Below are 21,984 nucleotides of genomic sequence, written 5' to 3'. Positions count from 1 at the left end.
GTTTCAAAGTGATAAGTCAAGTTTGCCTATTTCTTCTTGTATTCTCTTATCTAATTGCAAATTGACTTTGTTTTATGCAGGAGTCCTAAATTCGTGGACGAATTCTCTCCAACTTGGGGAGTATGATGAGAACCAAAATGGACAAGGGCCAAAACATTTAAAGTTCTTCTTATTAGTCTTTGCAAAAGATGAGGCCCAAGCCCAAGCCCAAGAAGACCCAAGTCCAAACCATGAGGGGCAAGGCCAAGCATTAAATAAAAGAGCATCATTTGAATGACTCTTGTAGGAGGTGTGGATATTAAATAAATAGGTGTGAATGTATTAGAAAGAGTCACATTGTCCATGTGACTTAGTACGGGGGTGTAGGTGTAGTTTTTAGGAGGAGTCATAGTAGAAAAAGGTCACACCTCCCATGTGACTTGTTTTTGGTGGGAATTTCAAATGAGTTTCATTTGAATTTTCCCACCCATTTTTTAGCACCTCTTAGGCTATAAATAAGGTGCTTGCCTTTGTAAAATTGAGATTGGAATTTTATAGTAGAGAGACTATACTCAAATTTGGAGAGAAATTGTGAGTCTTGAGTCTTCTTCTTCCTTTGCCTTATCTTGTGAGCTATGGCGAGCTTCAAGTGGCAGCATTCCATCACTTATCTTGGGTCAAGGAACCAAGTGGCGTGAAGTGTATTCCAATTCTCAAAATCCAGCAAGCTTCTTCTATAAGTGTTCTTCTTCCTTCATGTTCTTTCAATTTCATTCGACAGTTTTAATTTCCTAGTCTTTCCTTTTCATTTGTACCGATTAGTTTTCTATTTCCAGCATTGTTTCTTGTTTATGTTCGGTGCAGTTTCATTCTTTTCCTTATTTTGTTCGGTTTATCATTTGTATTCTTCCTTTCATTGTGTTTTGATTCCATTTGACAATATATGGACTTCCATATGAGTCTTGGTTGGTGCTAAGTCTTGGTGAGTTCTTGAATTAGAACATTGGTCCAATTCTAAAGTAAGGTGCCATTTATGACCAGCTCAAGTTGCTCCTAAGAATGTCAAAGAATCATGTATTCTTGTAGTTACATTCACATCACCATGTATCCCTTCGCGATCCAAGAATCGATCTGTTTTTGGGGAAACTTTAGCTTATTCGTTACCTCGAGCATCTTTACGAACTCTTTGTAGGATATTTAAAATTTGGACTTGATCGTCATCTCTTCCCTGGCCTTCTTCTTGGGCTTGTCCTTCTTGGCAACATATGGTACATACCTCAGGTCCGATCTCTTCTCCAAGGATGCTTTAATGCTTATGACTGAACGGTCTCGGTTGCCTTCCTTATGTATGGGTTGCTTTGATCGCAAGTTACCATTTTTCCTCAGCACGACTTCTTCTGCCTTAATGTGGGCGGTAGCTCGTTCGCACACCTCGAATAGCATCTCTACAGGATTCCTGATTAATGAATCACTAAAGGGGCTTGCTATCATTCCTTGCTCGAAAGCGGCAATCACCATCTCGTCATCCTGAGTTTGTAGTCTCGCTACGAATGCACTGAATTTATTCAAATATGCTTTGAGAGACTCCCTTTCGCTCTGTTTGACAGTGAACATGTCATACAAGCATGGGGGGTTGACTTTATTAGTCGAGAATTGCTCTTTGAACATTTTAGAGAACTGAGGAAAAGTGGTTATGTACCTATCCGGAATTCCACTAAACCACTGCAGGGTTGTTCTTATGAACGTACCTATGAGCATCTTACATCGGATTGCATCTGATCCCCCGGAGATGATCATTTGCGCCCTAAACGCCTTTAGATGATTTTCAAGGTCTTTTATGCCAGAGAAAAATGTGATCTTTGGTGTAATGTAATGAAGCGGCACAGGCTCGTCCATGATTTGCTGAGAGAATGGCTTAGGGTCATCCCTTGATGACAAATCTGGGAGACGCTGCTAAGTGGGATGTCGGCCATGTCGTTGCAAGTTCATCCTCAATTCCTCGTCAGTCTTGTGTAACTCCTCATTGGTCTACGCATGCTCCACCATGACTAGTTGGGAGACCTCTATCTCTACTTTGAAATGGGCCTAAAGGCACTCTTGGTCAGCTCGGGCTTCTATTCATAGTCGTTCTTGCTCTGCCTTGGCCTCCTCCCAGATTCGCTCCTGCTCACGTTGATATTCCTCATTCGCCTCTTGGAGAACCCTCATGATCTCCATGATTTGTTGCAAGGTGGGGGCCTCGCCTCCTTCAGATCTCAATGGTACTTGCCTCGTTTTTCTCATTTCGTAGAATGCTCAGCTACGAATATGAGTGGGGTCGAGTTTTATCAGGCCTCACGATGGGCACCAAATGTTATCGTTGATTACCTCTTTTGGATGGAATGGGCGAGCTCCTCTTCTGACCTGTGTCTAGTTGGTGCTCTGAGATGCTGCTCCACTGGGACAAAGGGGGCTCTACCTGTTGATCACACTCCGAAAATCAAGTCAATGAGAGCATTCAAACTATAAAATTTGTTTCAATCTAAAGTATTCAGTAAAGCGTACCTTTACCCGGGGTATCAAACCCCTTTTATAGACATTCCTTCCACAATTTTCATCAATGAGAATATAATCTCATCAGAATATTCAACAACAATAATATCATTCAAAAAAATATGTTCATTGTGCACCTATTACTTTTGGGCCCATACACGACCTAGGTTGAGCTAGGCATAACTTGCACAACCGAGCTGACTATACCTAAACGTTTGGACCGAGGTCCCGAGCACTCCTGACCAGTACAGTGTATAACAATAATTTAGAAAACATCCAGAAGATATTGAAGGTCATTATTATCCTAAAGATATCACAACCTTACTCAGAAAATCAACAAGATTCGGTTGTGTTTTGTGAAAAGATTTAATGTAGATAATTCTGAATTTTATGTCCAAGAATTAGCCACCCTGGTCGAAGACCTCAATCATATATAGTTAGATTAAATTATTGGTGGTGTGATTATGTCCATTTCCAAGCTCTTCAACTTCTCTGTCGTTATGTTATTGTTGTTTGTTCTTCTTGTCATTTACAAATGACGACATTCGTTGATCCAATTTATAGCCTCCACACGATTAGAAAGGCATATCAAGTTGAATTTCATCCCGTTCGAAACGAGGATTATTGGTCTACTTATACCAGGTCAAATTTCATACATGACCCCTACATGCAACGTAAAGAGTTGGGACAACCAATTACAACTCATTTGCATAATGAAATTGATCAATCAATTCAGAACAAGCCAAAAAAAATGTTCTTACTGTCGCAATGATGGTCACAACAGAGGAAATTGTCCATTTAAATAGTAGAATGTAATGTTGTTGTCATAAAATATTTTAACATCATCTTCTTTTAATGACTTATATTCAATAATTTAATTTTATTATATACATATTTTTATTTTAAAAAATATTAATTATTTAAAATTGTCTACACCATTGACAACTTTGACTCATAAATATCTATTTTTTTTAGTTTTTTCTGCATTTTCCCATGTGTAATTTTAAAAATGGTGTAATGGATTACACCATTTTAGTTCAATTTCCCCTTCTTTTTTTCAATACTGAGAGATAGCCATGCACCTCACTGGCATAACCTCACACAGATTGAAGCATCTAGTGGGGCCCATAATCTTTAAAATCTTAACACAAACAGCAATACGAGAAGCGGCATGCAAGCTCCGAGCGGCAAGGAGATACAACTTGAAGGTCCAGCCCAGAAGCTTTCAACAAGGTGACCTCGTCTGGAGAATGCGCAGCAACGCTAGGAAGTCGGACGGCAAGTTCTCCTCAAATTGGGAGGGACCATTCCGAATCCGAGAAGTGGGAGAAGGGGGAGCTTACCACTTAGAGCACCTATCGGGAAAAATTGTACCTAGGACGTGGAATGCCACGCACCTAAAATTTTATTTCAACTAAACATGAATAAAATATACGCACTCTTTCCTCGCCCGGCCTGTCCATCAGTCAGAGAGGTTTTAACGAGGCGCTTCATATATAAGTGTATACAATGAACGACAATAACGGTTCGGCCAGGATGTAGCCTTAACCGGCATACCCTTCTGAACCCGTACTCACTCGGCCAGGATGTAGCCTTAACCGGCATACCCTCCCGAACCCGTACTCACTCGGCCAGGATGTAGCCTTAACCGGCATACCCTCCCGAACTCACTCGGCCAGGATGTAGCCTTAACCGGCATACCCTCCCGAACTCACTCGGCCAGGATGTAGCCTTAAACGGCATACCCTCCCGAACTCACTCGGCCAGGATGTAGCCTTAATCGGCATACCCCCCGAGACATACACAACGATCGGCACAAGTTCGCCTAAAATAAACACCTAAGTCAGAATCGCTAAAAGGACAACCGACTTACCAAACTCCGTTACAATCACTTGGTTGATTTTAGTTATCGCAAGTTACTCAATTGGTTACACATACCGACCGGTTGCTCCGTTCTTTTTACTTCGTTAATTTTACGAGTTAAGTTTAAGGGTTCAAGTCCATTCGGCTAGTAAAGGCTCGATCGTCCAGAAATGCAGAAACAATTGAAGAAAACTGATAACATTAAATTGAAGAAAGGTGGGGGCCACACCCCGGCCCCAAGGGTCTAAAAGTAAAGCTGACCGCCTAATCTACGATATTCAACACCTCATTAGAGGGGTCAGCTTCAACTTCTTCGACAGGAGGAGGACCGGCCGCTGCAGGGACTAAACGGCCATCCACAACTTCCATATCTTGGTCAAATTGACCAGATGGAGGTGGACCGCCATAGAGCACCTCAGTTTGTCGGACGGCAAGATCGAAGCTCTGGCCGATGAGCACCATGGTGTCCTCCATGGTCTTCAGAACTTCGGCCTCCGCCATCCTCTTGGCCTCGCGTTCGGCCGCAGCTTCCTCCTCCTTCAGGGTGGCCCGACGGTCGGCCGCTTCCAATGCCTTGCGAAGGAGAATAACCTCCGCAGCTTTCTCGGCATCGGCCTTCTCCAACTCGGCCACCCTTTGCTGACGCAGCTCCAGCTCGGCCGCTTGTGCACACAGCTTCTTTTCATAAGTTGTGTTGGCCTCGACGGCCTGCTTCAAGTTGTGGCCGGCCTCCTGGAGATCGTGCTCGAGGCGCGATATGTCCTCGACCCGGCTTCTCCGAGCGTCTGCGCCCCGGCGGGCCAAAAACAAACCTCGGCATATCATCTCGATGCCGCCGTCCAGGAGGTCGTCGTCAGGGACCGACCGGACCTCACCCTCGATGTTGGAGGGTAGTTTGAAGCTCACGGCCCTGGAGAAGGACCGGTCGTCCCCGAGCGCGAGCATCGAGCCGCCTGCAGTGGCCAAGGGGACTGCCACCCCCGTCGGAATGGGGCGGTTAAAATCGTCAGTCGGAGGGGGAGTCGGCCTAGCGGACCTTGCGGGAGGGGGAGTCGGCCTAGCGGACCTTGCGGGAGGGGGAGTCGGCCTAGCGGACCTTGCGGGAGGGGGGGTGGGCATCTGACCCGCCGCCCGAACCGTTCGGGCAATGTTGCCGCCCTCGCGGCCACGCTTCTTGGAGGGGCCAGCCTCCTCCACCCGGGGCCTAGCACTGGTGGCCCCCTCTTCTCGTTTAGCTTGTTTTTAAACGAGTGCAGCATCCCGACGGCTTGGGAGATTTCTCTCTTGGCGATTTCTGCAAACCAAACGAAGAACGGTCAGTCGGAACACAGCATAAAAAAAAATAAAAAAAATAATAATAATAATAATAATAACAAGACCAAGTGCATGAAAAAGAACATACCCTCGAAAGCCTCCGCGCGATCGGTCGCATTGTACAACGACATGAGCGGTCGTGCGGGGAGCTTCCTTGGGAGATTATCAAATAAAGAAAAAACGAGCCGCTCATGCTTGCTCGGATGCGCCGGCCTTGGCCAATCCGCTATCTTCGTCGGACTCCTCAACCAAAAAAGAGGGAAGCGAGACCGGCCAACCTCATCAAAGAAATAACGTGTGCCGGCCGGCTCCACGTACACTTTAAAGAACTTCTCCTTGATGTTCTTATAAGAGGCCGTGAAGGGCTTGAACAGCACACTACCCGCCCGGCTGACCAGCGACTGCCAACTAGCAAGCTTGGCCGGGTATGACGAGTAGAAATGAAGAAAGCAGGAGGGAAGAGGGCGCAACCCAAACGTCCGGCAAACAATGCGGAACGCTTGCATCGACGCCCATGAGTTGGGGTGAAGCTGAGTCGGAGCCACGTTCAGCTCCTTCAGAACCCCGGCCGTAAAGGCGTCAAAGGGCAGAGACACATGCAAGTCTGAAAAAAGACAAGCATACATGAAGGAAAAAGGAGGCTCGGTAGATGACCGCTCCCGATACACACGGTCCTCCAAAGAGCAAGGACCGAACGCCAGTAAGGATTCCTCGGCCGAAGCCTTCAAGACAGGAACCTCATCCAAAAATTCGGCAACAGAGGCGTCGGTAAGAAAAGAGGACGACACCTCACATACCCGGGGATCCACCTAGGCCGGCCCCACATGGGATCGCGGCCCCTCAAAAGGGGCCGAGCGGTCGGACGCATTACCAGCGTCCTCCCTCACCAAGCCTGGAGAGGAAACCCTCTCCACTTCCCCGACCGGGGAAGCCTGGCCAGAAGAAGAAGAAGAAGAAGAAGAAGAGGAGGAAGAAGACGAAGAAGAAGACGAGCAAGCCGGGGGAGACTCGGCAAGGACAGACATGACTAACCTTGAAGACGGACGAGAAAGGCAACAGAAGGCGGTCGGATTGGTAATAGGTGTCGGAGCTCAAGCAAAGATAACGCGTGGAACGCTACTATTCCCAGCCCCTATTTATAGCCCGGGAGGGCCTCGGAATTCCAAACGTCACAAAAACCCCAACCGTTGGATTCGTTTGATCCAACGGTTCGCATCGCTTCGCGCTCAGAAAAACCCCTCATTAATGCGCGTCATGTCAATCGCTCAGACGCCCCCAAACATCACTTGACTCATCATTACACAATCCGCCCGAGGCCCATTCTTCAGACTCTTCGGCTGTACCACCTCTCGAGCCTGGGAGGCAACTGTACTGGGATGACCGACCGGTCATGTGAGCCGGTCAACCTGTGTGTCGACCGTACTTTAAGGTACGAGGTCGACCATGCGTCACACGTGGCCGACCGACACAGAGTGCTCAAGTCAAAGGTTGACCCAATTAACGAAGGTTAACCCATGGTTAGGAAACGGCCTAATCCAACCCTAATCACTAAACAACCCCCTAATCTGGCCCAACAGTGAGGGCCCATCAAGGTAATATAAATATCACGCATTCCAAGAAACAAGGTACGTCATTATCCACAGTATTCCAGCCAGCCGAATACGATACCCCACTGACTTGAGCGTTGGAGTGCCATCTGCAGGTACCCCACCCGCCTGAGGAGTCATCCAGCAAGAAGAGCCGAAGGAGGAAGTGAGATACGACCGACCGAGCGACATTCGAAGGCAATAGTTCTCCCAGTCCCCAACCTCGTTCGAGAACAAAAACCAACTACCCAACTGAACTCGATTGGCTTATAAATTGACGTGCCACAAAGAGTTGGAGTTAGGAGTCGATATGGATACATGGTCAATCCAAGGTGGAGGTATTGGAGGTATTGGCTGGGTAGTTTGTAAACAATAAGAAAGGAGGCACTTGAGGACGTACTGAAGAAGAAACTTGGGGTGGTACTTGGGTTATTTGATAAAGAGAATTGAGAATAATGATCTCCGAGCAATAAAATGAGATTTTATGAGGAATATTGCTTATAATCAAAGAACTTCTTCGTTACCTTAGCACAAAGTAAACAAAAGAGTTAGCATACCATGAAAAGAAAAAGGCAAAACAATACGTTAAGAAATTGTGTTCTTACCCTTAAACCAAACCATTTGATCCTCAACATAGGGCTTACTAAGCAAACCCTTATAGTTGATCGAAGAGGAAGGTTTTTTTTTTTATTTGACTATCTATTTTATCATCGATACTAAATATATCAAGGGTTAAGATTCAGGTAAAAAGAAAATATTTTTGACATCCTTAGGTGGGCATTTTAGTTTTAAGATTTTGTAATTTCAAAAACTTAAGTTTGACAATAAGGTTATGTTCTTATGGAGTATCGTTGAACAAGATGTGAAAAGAGGAAGATCTTATTTCTAAGCTTGTGGATACTGCAAGTTGCATCAAATGTCTTGTGGCAAAAGTTAGGTTGGTTAAGTTAGAATGAAGGTGTATAATTTCTAAGAGAACAATTATTATTGAGGGTAAGATTGTTACATGGTGCATCAATTGTCCCATAATAAAGGTTAAGTTGGGAAATCACAATTGAATTGTGATATTTGGGTTATGCTCTTAAGTAGAAAGGGTTAGACACTAACTATGAATTATAGTTTGTCCTAGTGATAAGTGTTTAATCCACCAATTGATAACAAAGTCAAAGTCACAAGAGAAAAATTGTAACAAGTTGCATCAATTGTCTTATAATGAAAATTATGTCAATTAAGTCACTATTAAAGAGTTTAATTTGTAGTAATGGTCGTAGCAAAGGTCAAGTGTAGCATTGTAGCATGGTACATTAGTTATCTAGTAGCAAAGGTCAAGTAGTACATTAGTTGTCTAGTAGGAAAAGTCAAATAGGAAAAGTCAAATGGTACATTAGTTGTCTAGTAGCAAAGGTCAGGTATTGTTGAATTCATTGTTACATGCTACATTAGTTGTCTATTTAATCACAATTGAATTCTGACATTTGAGTTATCACACTCTAAATAAAAAAAGTTGTACCATAACTAGAAATTATAATTTTTGACTTATGATCAACTCGTATTTTGATCTAAATGTTACTAAATTAGGGTTGCTGATTTCCTAATTCTGAAAAAAAAAATAAGATCAAATGTTATTAAATAATAAATTATAAAATATGATCATGTTTAGGGTTGCTTATTTCCTAATTCTGAAAAAATGCAAGCGTATAACTGTTTATAGTGAAATTTTATTATGATTACTTTTCTTTCTATTTGAACTTTTAATTTGCAATTTAATTCGACTGGGACTGTCAGTCACTTGATTTATAGAAGATAAGAATGTTTGTTAATTTTAATTTATCAGAATGAAACCAAGTCTGAGTTTGAAACTAAAAAAATTGAGAGCAAACACACCATTACTTTACTACCGTAATAAAAGGGTTTGCTTGAATTCTGACACATTTCTACTGAAGTATAGGTAAATTGCAAGTTGAATAACAACTCTCTACATACATCACATGAAACAAGAGACTCAACTGAGAATGCAATCATCTATAACTCAAATGTACACTCTAATGTCGAGTCCAACACATTTAGCCGTCAATGAACTGTTTTGTATAAACACGGTGCCGCCGCTCCCTTGCATAGATGACCCAGAAGATCAAAGACAGCATAACAGCAGCAGATACCAAAACCAATCCTATATAAATCAATTCACTATTTGTCTGCAGGCCAGGACAGTGGTCGTTGCCAATGTCTGTGAATGTTTTCCTCACGAAAGTGCAGTCTTGTAGATCAACCAAAAATGGACCATAGTGATACAAACCATAGCTTATGTTCACTGCAGCTTCTATTTGGCCGTAAATGATCGGTGTCATCCGACCAGGTGTCTTACAAATGCCTGACGAAGAAACCTCACAGGTATAGTTCTTCCACCCCTGCTTCAGACAAAATTTCATCACTATCCATTTTCTATATCAGGAATATTCTCAAAAACATCATCTTATGAATGCATGCGTAGTATAATCATCAAGCTTTGACAGGATGAGAGTCATGAGATATGCCTATTTACAACGGGAGAGGGAACCAAACCCACCCAAATACCTTCCTGGTATACAGGTAGCTCAATCAAAGGTAGTAAATATGGTTTGGATATTTTGAAAGAAATAGGTGTTAAATATCGGTCTGAATCAAAAGTTGATGCTTGTTCAAGGTGTGTCATTCACCAATCCTAAGAGATATAAAAGGGTAGTGGGGAAACTCATTTACCTCAGTCACAGGACCTGATCTTACCTTTGTTGTTGGAGTTGTTAGTAAATTTATGCAGATCCTAGCATTGACTACTGGAATGTTGTTACACTCATTTTTAAATATATCAACTAGACTCCCAGGCAAGAATTGTTGAATAAAGATAAAGACTGACCAATCTCTGGATACTGTGACGTTGTTGGGGCAGGGTGTCCTATAGAGAAACACTACTTGTGGATATTTTGTGTCTATTGGTGGAAATCTGATTTCTAAGAGTAAGAAACAAAATGTTATTGCTCAGTTCAGTGCAAAAGTTGAACATGTGTGAATAAAGCAACTCGTTCAAGAGTTAAAATTTCATAAAACTCAACAAATGAAGCTATATTATGATAATCACTTCATATTGTGTTGAATCCAGTGTTTCATAAAAGAACTAATCACATACAGAATGACTATCACTTTGTTCAACAGAAGTTGATCTCTAAGGAGTTTTGTACTGAATTCATTAACTCCAGTTATCAACTTGCAGATATTTTAACTAAATCCTTAAGGCCTCAAATCCAATTTATATGCTTCATGTTTGGTGCATACGTTATATTATATATATGCTTCAGGTTTGATCCAGTTTTTACCTGGCCTGATGACATCATATTGGGGTGACATGGATAACCGGTCTAATATCAAAAACCCAAGCCGGTCATGCATCAGATTTCTGGATCAACTGGCCGGGCTGAACCAGTTCTAACAACTACTGTTGTGATCGATGAGCTTTAAGTAATGAAGCATTAATTAAAGGCTATTTTTCTTATCTTACAACATATATGTGTTTGTGGCTAGGCTTTTCTTTACTGGATATAGATTTAGTTTTCAAAATCTTAAAATAGTCTCATACCTCAGCAGCATTGTCCAACGGAACTTCCCCGGGTGCACACGACCGATTAGTGAGGTCAGGATTAAATGGATTACAAAGAAGAGGCATCAAGGGGCCTGATTGATTGTAATATAAGGGGCCAGCAGCAGGTGGGAAATTCCTGTTTGTGACATTGGAAACGATGTTGTTAACTAATTTAACAAGCTCATGAGTCACATCCCTGGTTCGTGTCAAGGTTTCCTGGGCAGTTGCATTATCTACGCACGGAAGAATTTCATCCAAGGCTGTCTGTGCAGTAGGGTTCTGCACCCACTGATCCATGGCAACACATGTATCTCCAACCACACTGGTGCAAATATGCAAAAAAAATATGTTTTTGTTATATATGTGCAAGTGCAACACAAGTGATTATAGCAGAAAATGGACTTCATCAAATGATATAAAGGTAGTTGATTAAAATGGGTGTCCTCATGAGAATTTTAAGAATATAGGATCTTCAAAGCACTAAACTAATTAACAAAGCATTTGGCAAGATTGTCTACATTTTTCCAGTAGGAAGATTTTGTTCTGCTATGATGGAAATATACAGATTCAATTGCCAAGACTCAAATCTTCTATCTCATTTAGAACTATGTAGAGCAAATGAAGCAATGAACATGTGATTTTACAAGTAACAAAAGCCCATTCCTTAGATTCTAGGTACTCACCCTCTCATTTAGGAAAGGTAGCACACCTAAATTATAACAATAATAAAGAGCAGACAGTCCAAAAACATGTGACAATGCACTCCTTAATGTCCCCTATTTTCGTCTCATATTTTGAAATTTTGAAAACTTACCATTTTAGCTATCACAACCAAAGCATGTAATCATCATAAATGATTTACATCATTTTAAGCTCTATATTGATTGAAAAAACATGATTAAGTAACTTCAACATCTGAAGTCTTGATTAATTCTTTCTTACAGCATAAAAATTCCCATTGCATTCAAGAATTTTATCTGCTTTTCAAAACAGAAAGCAAACCAACTAAACAGTTTGCTAGAGCATAAATTAGTTTAAGACAAAATCTAAAACAAAAAGTTCATATATAGCATCTTTAAAATCTATTGATGATTCACACACACACACACACAAGCTTTTCCATTTTTATGTCTCACAATGAATCCATTTACTATTGGACAAGCAAAGCAAAATAAAAGGAAAGGCATGATGATTTGATATATACAAAAGGCTTTAATGTTAAATCAAGACTTCCAATCAGCAACCAGGATCAAATCCTAAGGCCGCTGCTAAGCATTGAAATAAGAGATCCCAGATTTGTTCCTAGGTGAAAACTAAGTAACTCATAAACAAGTTAACAGAGCAGCCGCAAAGGTGAAAAATAAAAATTTCAACATAAATTCTACAAAATAGAAGGAACTTACTTGTGAAGAAAGAGAAATATACCACAAAGTACAAATGTGCCAGCAACAAGAATCCAACCAATGAGGATCAAGCTGCAGTCATTAAAAGAACATGATTTACTGACTGGTGATTTGATGGTACAAACCATTAAGAATTAAAAAAGTCCAGAAGTAAAAAAGATGTAGAAAAGTGCTCAATTAATTTAACTTACAAGTATACAAGACCTTGCAGCCCAAATATTGATAATACTGCAGAAAGTTTTGACCACAAAAACAATCAAATGAGACGACAAAAAACCTTTGTCATAGAGCCAGAAAATAAAAACAGAAACAGGTATTAAAACAGAATAAAAGAAACGTACAGAATCCAACAAATGCAAGAACGAGCATAACAGCAGCAAGAATAACCAGAGCCAGTCTCCTACAGCACACAATATATAGTTGTCAGCAAAAAAGACATTTTAAAACCCCAAATCAAGATTTCCAAGTGTACTAACATTGCATCTATGACATCTTTAATTGTCTCTGAATTATCTTTAGTCTTGCTTGAAAGTTCTGAAGCAGAAGAGTTAATCTTAGTCTTAATTTCGTCAATCTCCTTCTGAACATCAGCAGGCAAAAAAACGGCATCGACTCCGATCTTCTTAGCTGCATCAAGATAATCTGACACATTCCTGAGGTTTTCAGCGGTGAATTCTGCCTGACCCACCACATATTCCAGTGTGCTTGTGGTGCTCCCATGAAACTTCCCCTGAGCAGTGTAAAGAAGGACACATCCAACTCTAAAACAACCAAACACACGCATTTAGAAATCCTTAAAAGTCATATGAACCAAAGATAACATATTATATGTCACAGAGAAAGAGAGATACATTGCTGCAACGGTGAAGAGGATGAGGAAGATCAAGGATAAAGCATAGGCCAAACGTGAATAACCATAAGGCTCTCTTGGACAACAGCAGTAACACAAACAGATTAAGGATAAACTGAGCCCAAAAATCACAAACCAGACCGCAGCAACAACAAAGAAGGGAACCGCAGTGAAAACAACCGACTGCACCAAAAGCCAACAAGTCAACCAAACATTAGTAGTAGTTCCAAAACAGTCAAAACATTACAGCTAGAAATCTTGAGCTACCCTCTCTACTATGTAAGAATGATAGAAGTAAAATACTTTGAGTCGCTCCTAAGTTAAATTTCATTAAATTTGATAGAAGTTCTCTTGTCTGGTTCCTCAAAAAATCTGAAATACATAAATTTATTTTAATAACTTAAAAGAGAAACTCAGTTTATTTAAGCTTGTCTCCTTATTTTCTTCTAGCTGGGAAATTTACCCAGAACTTGGAACCAAAGCTAATAAAAAGTGGAAACAAATGACAAGCACCAAGTTAAAAGCATAATTTAAAATTAAGAAAATGGTCAAGCGTGATTATGGAAGGTTAGGTGGGAACTGAAACTCTCAACATAAACACTGATTTTTTATAAAAAAAATTCTCATCCCACTTCTCAAAAAACTCAAATGCATAAATCGAGTTTAGCCTATACAAGTAAAAACTAGGTTATCTTATTTTCTCGCTAAATATATCCAAATATTCAAACCGAACTTGGAAATAAAAGACACCGACGATAAAAAGCATGATTTTGAGAAGAAGAAAAAGAAAAGACATGAGTGGTGATTATTGAAGGTTAGGTAGGAACAGACAGCAATGTAGTGGCGATTGCTGATATTCCAACCACCAGTGTAACGGTTAAAGTCATCCAAAGGGTCCTTCCTTGTCGTTCTTCTCTGAGCCAATATCAGAGACGTGTTGCTCGGAGCATCTTCAGCCATCGATCTCCTCGTTTTCCACGGTAGCACCTTCTGGTACTCTCCCTCACCACCACCCTCAACTCCATCTGAAAAACACCCAGAAAACAAAAACACGAAAAAAGCACACCCATTTCAGAAAAATCAAAACTTCGAAAACGGGCAAGTAAAAGCAAAAAAAAAAAAAAAAAACCTGGAACACGCAGAGAATGGAAAGATGAGGTTTTTGCGGCGGTGGAGAGAGAGAAAAATGAGAGAGATAGGAGAAGGGTTAGAAGGAGGAGAAGAGAAGGGTGTGGTGTGAAGCATGGCATAATGGGGTAGTGGGTTTTGGTTAGAGTAGTGTTTTCTTTTTCTTTTTCTTCTTGCGGTTTCCCCAGAGCTTCTTCTTCTGGTTCTGAAGAAAGACGCGGAGAAAGAGTGTGTGGGGGAGAAGAATAGAGAGAGACAGTGTTGTTGGTGTGTGAAATGTGAAGAAGGCTTTTGAGGATAGTTTATTTTGAGGTGAGATCTTCGGCATTTCGCGTCTTCGGAAACAGACACTTCATACTTGTACTTGTAGGCCCTTCTGTTTTCTGTAGCCTTTGTGTTTACTTAAAAACCGCGTGACCAAAATGCCCTAGTCTTTTATTTTTTTTTCGTTCTCCCTCCTCCAATGACGCTTTTGCCCTCCTGTAGTTCCAAAACAATTAATTATTTTTTGTGTTATTTTTTTTAATTTCGTTCATTTACTTCTGAAACGCTCAATTAAATCCTTTACTTTTAAAACCACAATCTCTTGTTGTTGTGACTAGTTTAATCTTCATTTTTAAAAGTTTGATCGTGTCATTTGTTGAAATTTATCCGTTTTATGAATAGTCATTGTTGGTTATGAATATGATTTTATAAATTACAATAACTAATGTGTTGGTTAATAATTTTATTAATGGATGAAAAGGGGTTACATTTTTATACTTTAAAAAATTAAAAAAAACTACTGTTTTTATTAGTGATGAAATTAAATTTAATAAAATAAATAAATAATAAAAATGTTACATGTGGTGAATTTGTATTGAAATAATATGGTTAAAGAGAATTAAAAGTGATATTTTATGGGTAGCATGATGAATTTATTGTTTTGGTCAAATTCTTAATAAATATATTGAATTGAAATCTAGTTGAAGGTTTGAAGATAACTTACAAAAGTTCAATGCACATGGTAGGGTTGTTGAGTTTCAACCCCATAGAATTTTCAAGTGACAAATAGGTTATGATAGTAAAAGACACAACAAACATATATTATGATAACAACAACATACAAACATAAAAAAAAAAAAAAAAATTAAATAGTAACTAAATTTAAAGATAAAAAAAATATTTAATTACTATTGACTAAATTAGAGATTAAAAAATATTTATATTTAAAATGGTTTCTGTTTTTAATTAAAAAATATTAAACAAATATTAAATTGATATTTAAATTAGCTACCTAAATTTTAGCTACTAATATTTTATATTTTAAATTAGTCTCTAAAAGACTAATTTAGAATATAAAGTAATAAGTAGCTAAAACTTTTGTAGTTAATGATTAGATACTAATTTATAAACTATTTTATAATTTTTTATTAATAGTAAAATTATTTTCGATACCAATAATTTTGTTAGTTTATAAAATTGTCTTTAATTTAGTCAAATAGTAACTAATTATTTTGGTCTCTAAAATTAGTTTCTATGTAATGATTTTCTTGTTGTGAAAGGTTAACATTAAGATCCAAACACTCAATTAGGGCGAAGGTTCCTTGTCATAAAAGGGAGTCATATGAATATGTCAACAACAATCTTTTAAAGTTGTTCCAAGACCCTGTTGGATGATTTTATTGAAAGAAACCTTTATTATTTTCATCTTTTCACCTCAAACTCATAAGCATCACATTCCCCCACAAATGAAAGTGTCCTATATAGAGAAGTATGATGATTCCTCTTTGGATGCACATTCAAAGACATATATGACTTAGGCAAACTTATATTCCAATGACTCGACAGTGCATTGCAAATTTTCCCAACTACCCTCAAAGGACCATCTTTGTCATGGTATTACTCCTTGTCAAGAGATTCAACACACTCTTTTCAAACCTTTTATGCAAGGTTCTTTGCTCAATTTGTGAACAACAAACCCATGGTGGCAAACTCAGTCCCCTCAATAGTGTCATATAAGGAAAGGTTAAACTACTTCATCAGTATATGACTCACTTTGTAAAAGCGTCTCTCAACATTTTTTTCCCTTCAATCAGTAGTGTCAATGCACGTGATCTCCCTTGGACTCCTACCAGTTCATTCCTCGACAATATCTTTGTCGACCCACCAATAAACATGGACAGGTTGCACAACCAAGCAGCATGATACATAAGCATAGAAGAGAACACAAAGATGAGGAAAAGATTGATGAAGGGTATTGCATAAACCTCTTCTTCTATAACCCCAAACTCCTCAAAAGCCTTGAAGTGCAGGCGAGTAAGCAAATATCAAAATTATATCCCTTCGATGATAATTCAGATGCCATCATACAAGAGTCATTTTGTTCATCTTTAATGAAACATACTTAATAAGAGGTTTTCGAAATGTGTTAAGTGTGATACAATATAATAGAAAATACAATTAAATTTTTTTTTTAGTATTGAATTGAGAATAAGTGTAAGTTGTTGCTGATATTATTGTTATGTTCTATTATCTTAAGTATGTATAATGATTAAATTATATATATGTGTGAATTGTTATATAAATTAAAAGTTATGATTGGTTTGGAAAAATAAATAGTTTACAATTGTTTTATGTTGATGGTAATCGTTAATTGTGTTAAATTGAAAAACATGTAAATTATAAATATTATAAAATGTTTATTTTACACTTTTCTTTTCTTTTATATGTATTTTGGAATTAGGTAATTTCAACATTACTTATAAAAAGATATATATATATATATATATATATTATAGTATATATATATATATATATATATTTATAATTATATATATTAGGAGATTACATATTTAAATATTTATTTTTTTCATTGTTTTTTTTATCAATTATTATATATCTTTTTTTAAGTATATTATTATAAGGATACATACAATTTTTTTATAAAAATGATTAAGCTAATAATTATATCTTAACGTATTTAATTAATTATATTTTTGTGTGAATTATTATTATTATTCTAATCAAGAGATGCAATGATCTCTTTTTCTAAAACATTCAATATGTTGTCATTTTTCTAGATCTTCCTAGTCCTATTTATAGTAAAGTACCATCTTGAGTTTATAATTCTTTTACTATAATTAAGGTTTACATCACTATTCTTTAATTAATTATTATTTGACTCTAGTTACATGTATTAGGGTTCATTATATTATTCAACATATTTGTTTTAGATTATTTATTTTGACTTTATTATGATAAAAAATTTCTATATTAATGCAAGATAGATATTTCTCAACTTATTTTTTGGTGTTCATATCTTAATTTTCCTAATTAGACTTTAATGATAAGATTTGTTTACAAGTAAGTTGGAATCCTACCTACTATTATACAACTTCCAAGTCTTAACAAGAAGACTTGTTTCGACTAGGGTCATAATTCTACCTATCATTATACAAAAGAAATTATTGATGAACAATTTAGAATCTTTATGTATAAAGAAAAAACAAAATATATGTTTCCGGTTTTGTTCATGTTTCAATTTCCAAAATAGATAATATCTCATATGTAATTATTTACCTTCATAATGTTACCTAGATGGACTTTGTAGCATCCAACTATTTCTAAGAATTAACTATTATATTTTTTATTAAACATAATAAGCCTACGTTTCTTTAAAAAAAAAATCCAAAATTAAATGTCTCAAAATAAATGTAAATGAATAAAATATTATCAAATATTATGTTCTTTAAAATTATTTAAATCTAAACATATCTCCCATTACGTAAACTATCAAATCCTCACACATTTATTTTTTTAAATTCTCACACTTTCACTCTCCAATCTAAACACAATTGTTGTTAATATGTAAAAAAAAATAAAAAAATATAGTACTTTACATAATTTTTATTATATACAATGTTACAAAATTATATGTAAAAAATATAAAAAATATAAAAAAAATGATAGTTGAATTATATTTTAAATTTGTTCCAGTTTTTTTTTAATGTTCACTACAAGAAAATCATAAAATAGAAACCAATTTTAGAGACAAAAAATAATTAGTTGTTATAGTGACTAAATTAGAGACAATTTTAGGGACTAAATAATTTTTTTGGTAGCAAAAACCTTGGTTGCTAATTAGATACCAATTTAGAAACCATTTAACAATAATTGAAACTAATTTAGAAACTATTTCTTTTTAAGTTTCTAAAATGGTCTCTAATTTAGTTATTATTACAACTAATTATTTTGGTTTCTAAAAATTAGTTTCTATTTCATGATTTTTTTTAGTGGTTATCAAACAATAAATTCAATTAGACTATATGATAAAAAACTTTTTACAAAACTTAGTTTAAAAAATGTCTAATAAACCCTAAACAACTGTATTACACGAGTTAAATATTTTGTCATTTCTAAACAATATTTAAATTTTGTCAATATTATACATTATTTGAAAATTATATAAAACAATTTCTTCTTTAGATAATTTTGAAATTTGTAAAATGTTATATCAATATTTTATTTATTTCTACGATAGCAAATAATTTAATGCAAAATAAATTAATTTTCTAACATTTTATTTTTATAAATATACCTTTTTATTGGAGAGGATACTACTTGAACAAAATCAAATTTCCTTAAAAAAACTATAAAACAACTAGTTAAGTTTAATAACTCGTAAAAGAAGGACATTTTGGTACACAAAATAGAAAAACAAGAAACCCCTAACTTCTCTAGTCGCCACGTGATTCTGTATAATGAAATACAAATATAAAATTGCTTACAAAAACGTGGTGACCTAGCATGTCCTAACCCATCACAATTTTCAACTATAGAAGCTTCATGTTCCACAGTATTAAATTATTCACAATTACAACACCCCAAATCCTACTTGAGAAGTGTTTAATATGGTGCTACGTGTTTGATTTTTTAGGTCATAAAAGAAGGTTATAAGATAATCATGCTTTGTTGTGCTTCTTAATCACACTTTTGCATTTGTGATTCGTTCCTTTGGGTGTTTTCGACCTTAATTAATCATCTTTATGATTACTTTGTATGATAGTAACACGATATGCTAGCTGTTGCTTATTAGATAGTGACACACATTCTTGGCCACGTTATTTTGGGACCATGTTCTTATATTCTATATTCGGCAGAAAAGTCAAAATAAAGAGAGAAAAAAATAACCATGCTTCTTAATAAGATGCTTCCACCTTGCTTTCATTCATTGATGAAGTCTTAAATTGTTTGAACTTTGCTTAAGATTGTCATCTTTTTCTCTTTGGTGAATTCTTTGAGACTATATCATCAATGTTACGTGTGACTTCTGAAATTTCTTTTATAAGCCTCCTTTGGCATTGTATGCTTAATTAATCCTAATATTATACCATAGTTGTTTATTTGTTGAAGAGGGAATAAACTAATCTTATGATACGATGTTAGCTAAAACCAACTTTTAAAGACGTGTGACACAAATTATATTTTTTTATTTTAAAATTTTGGAGGCTAAAAATCAAATATAAATGACATATATTTAAACTAAAATTCGCACTTTTCATAAATACTACAAAAATAATTTCAAATTTTATAGAAATGATAAATAGAGAAAAAATGTATAGAACCAAAAATTAAAGCCTCTAATTTTACGACAAATAAAAAAGTATTTAATATATATATTACTTTTATAATCACTTGTTTTGATCCTTAATTATTTTTACCCTTGTTATTTTATTTTTTGGTGCATAAGAGAATTGAACTATATTCTTAAATTACACATGAAACATTTAACTACTCCATTAAATAAATTTTGTTGTATTAATAATATTACTAGTATTAGTATTATTGGTACTAATAATAATATTAATAAAAATAAAAATAATATTAATAATATTAATATTGTTAATATAATATTAATAATAATAATAATAATAACATTAATATATTATTACAATAATAATAATACTATTAATAATCATAATATTAATATGAATAATAATAATAATATTATGAATTTTTAACAAATCATTTTTATAATGTGAAATAAGTAAGGAAGGTATGATTTTACTTATTACGAACCAACTAATCCATATAAGAGTGCATGATATCATATTCAACCTAAAATCTTAAGACAATGAGTTTGTTCTTATATATTACTCATCTCGCTCATCTTCATCCAATGTGAAACTTTTCACTCAGACTTGAATTCCTAACATTTTGAAATACAATACATCACTTAGGCATTATTTGGATCCGGGTGATTACTGTTCACCCGGATTGAAAAGCATGTGTCATATTACCCTTCACCTATTATCCCCATGTGCCATAACAGTGTCATGCAGTTGCATATATTTGTTCTGCATGAGATTCGCACGCATGAGATTCCATCTGCAAGAACACAAATTCGTACAAGGTTCTTCAACTGTGATGTGTGATGAGTTAATAGAGTGATAAATATGAGAGGGGATGATAAATATGGAAGGGGAGAGTAGGTGAGTTATGTCTTTTGAGTTGAGGGAGGACCTTAAAGGTGGTTGGAGGTGCCCGATCGTCGGAGGAGCGTGGTCGTTGGAGGTTTACAAGCGTTGGGGTGCGCGGTTGTTGGAGGTGCAAGGTGTGGGTGGGGTTCCGTTCATGGTGGTGTTCCGTTGGTGGCATTGGTGGCGGCCGCTGGACGGTTCCGCTGGTGGTGGTTGATGGACGGTTCCGCTGGTAGTCGGTGGTGGTTCCGTTGGTAGTCGGTGGTGGTTCCGCTGGTGGTGCTTGGTGGACGGTTGTGGTTCGTGATGGTCGTTGGTGGTTCCATTGTCGACACCGTGATTTTCTACATTTTCTACCGGTATAAATTTCATAGATAATGAATTTGGAATGTGAAGAATCGAATCTGGAGAATGAATTTATAATATTTATTTATTTATTTTCTTTATTTATTTATTTTAATAGAAGTATGTTGTTGACCTTTGATTTTCTAAGTTGTTTACTCAAGCGCATTAATGAACATTAATGAAATTTTGAATGAGTTTTATTTTTATTTGGTAGTTAAAAAAAACTTATTAATATTTTTTTTCTATTATTGAAAATACCTAGAGTTTATGTATAATATTTTTTTTAAAATAAAGTAAAAAAAAACTTTATAAATATTATTTTCAATTTATAAAATAGTTATAAGTATAGAAAATATTTAAATATTTTAAAATACTTCTTTATAGATAGTCTACATATAATATTTAATTTTTTCTAAAATCAAATAAAAAACTTTATCATATTATTTTGAATTTATAAAATAATTATAAGTATACAAAATATTTAATTATTTTAAAATACTACTTTATAGATAGTATAAATATAATTATTTTTTTTCTAAAATCAAGTAAAAGAACTTTATAAATATTATTTTTAATTTATAAAATAATTATAAATATACAGAATATTTAAATATTTTAAAATACTACTTTATAGATGGTCTACATATAATATTTTGTTTTTTCTAAAATCAAGTAAAAGAACTTTATAAATATTATTTTGAATTTATAAAATAATTATAAGTATACAGAATATTTAAATATTTTAAAATACTACTTCATAGATAGTCTACATATAATATTTAATTTTTCTAAAATCAAGTAAAAGAACTTTATTGATATTATTTTGAATTTGTAAAATAATTATAATGATTCCATTTTACAGAGTTTACATATAATATTTTTTTTTTAAAAGTAAAAGAATTTGAGTATA

General features: G+C 35.8%; 1 protein-coding gene across 1 annotated transcript; it reads right to left on the bottom strand.

Moving 5' to 3' along the window:
* Positions 1 to 9,142: 9,142 nt before the first annotated feature.
* Positions 9,143 to 14,645, bottom strand: LOC137820148 (uncharacterized). Its single transcript, XM_068624004.1, has 9 exons — positions 14,270 to 14,645; positions 13,972 to 14,165; positions 13,142 to 13,323; positions 12,767 to 13,051; positions 12,632 to 12,690; positions 12,482 to 12,518; positions 12,291 to 12,362; positions 10,885 to 11,209; positions 9,143 to 9,682 (listed from the first exon to the last, which is right to left on the bottom strand). The coding sequence occupies exons 1-9, from the start codon at positions 14,388 to 14,390 to the stop codon at positions 9,338 to 9,340; spliced, it is 1,620 nt and encodes a 539-aa protein (XP_068480105.1). The 5' UTR covers positions 14,391 to 14,645; the 3' UTR covers positions 9,143 to 9,337.
* Between the last annotated feature and the right edge of the window lie 7,339 nt (positions 14,646 to 21,984).

This window comes from Phaseolus vulgaris, chromosome 9 (assembly GCF_000499845.2).
Source record: "Phaseolus vulgaris cultivar G19833 chromosome 9, P. vulgaris v2.0, whole genome shotgun sequence".
In the NCBI taxonomy this organism is placed as follows: Eukaryota; Viridiplantae; Streptophyta; class Magnoliopsida; order Fabales; family Fabaceae; genus Phaseolus; species Phaseolus vulgaris.
The sequence above is the reverse complement of the archived record's forward strand: the minus strand, read 5'-3'. Positions and strand labels throughout refer to the sequence as shown.

Bases quoted from the DNA above. Each gene is read 5' to 3' on its own strand.
- LOC137820148 (XM_068624004.1), bottom strand. From the start codon at position 14,390: ATGCCATGCTTCACACCACACCCTTCTCTTCTCCTCCTTCTAACCCTT. The intron at 13,324-13,971 runs GTCTGTTCCTAC...CTTTTGGTGCAG, and splicing joins GCAATCGCCACTACATTGCT to TCGGTTGTTTTCACTGCGGT. The intron at 12,519-12,631 runs GTACGTTTCTTT...AACTTTCTGCAG, and splicing joins TCTTGCATTTGTTGGATTCT to TATTATCAATATTTGGGCTG.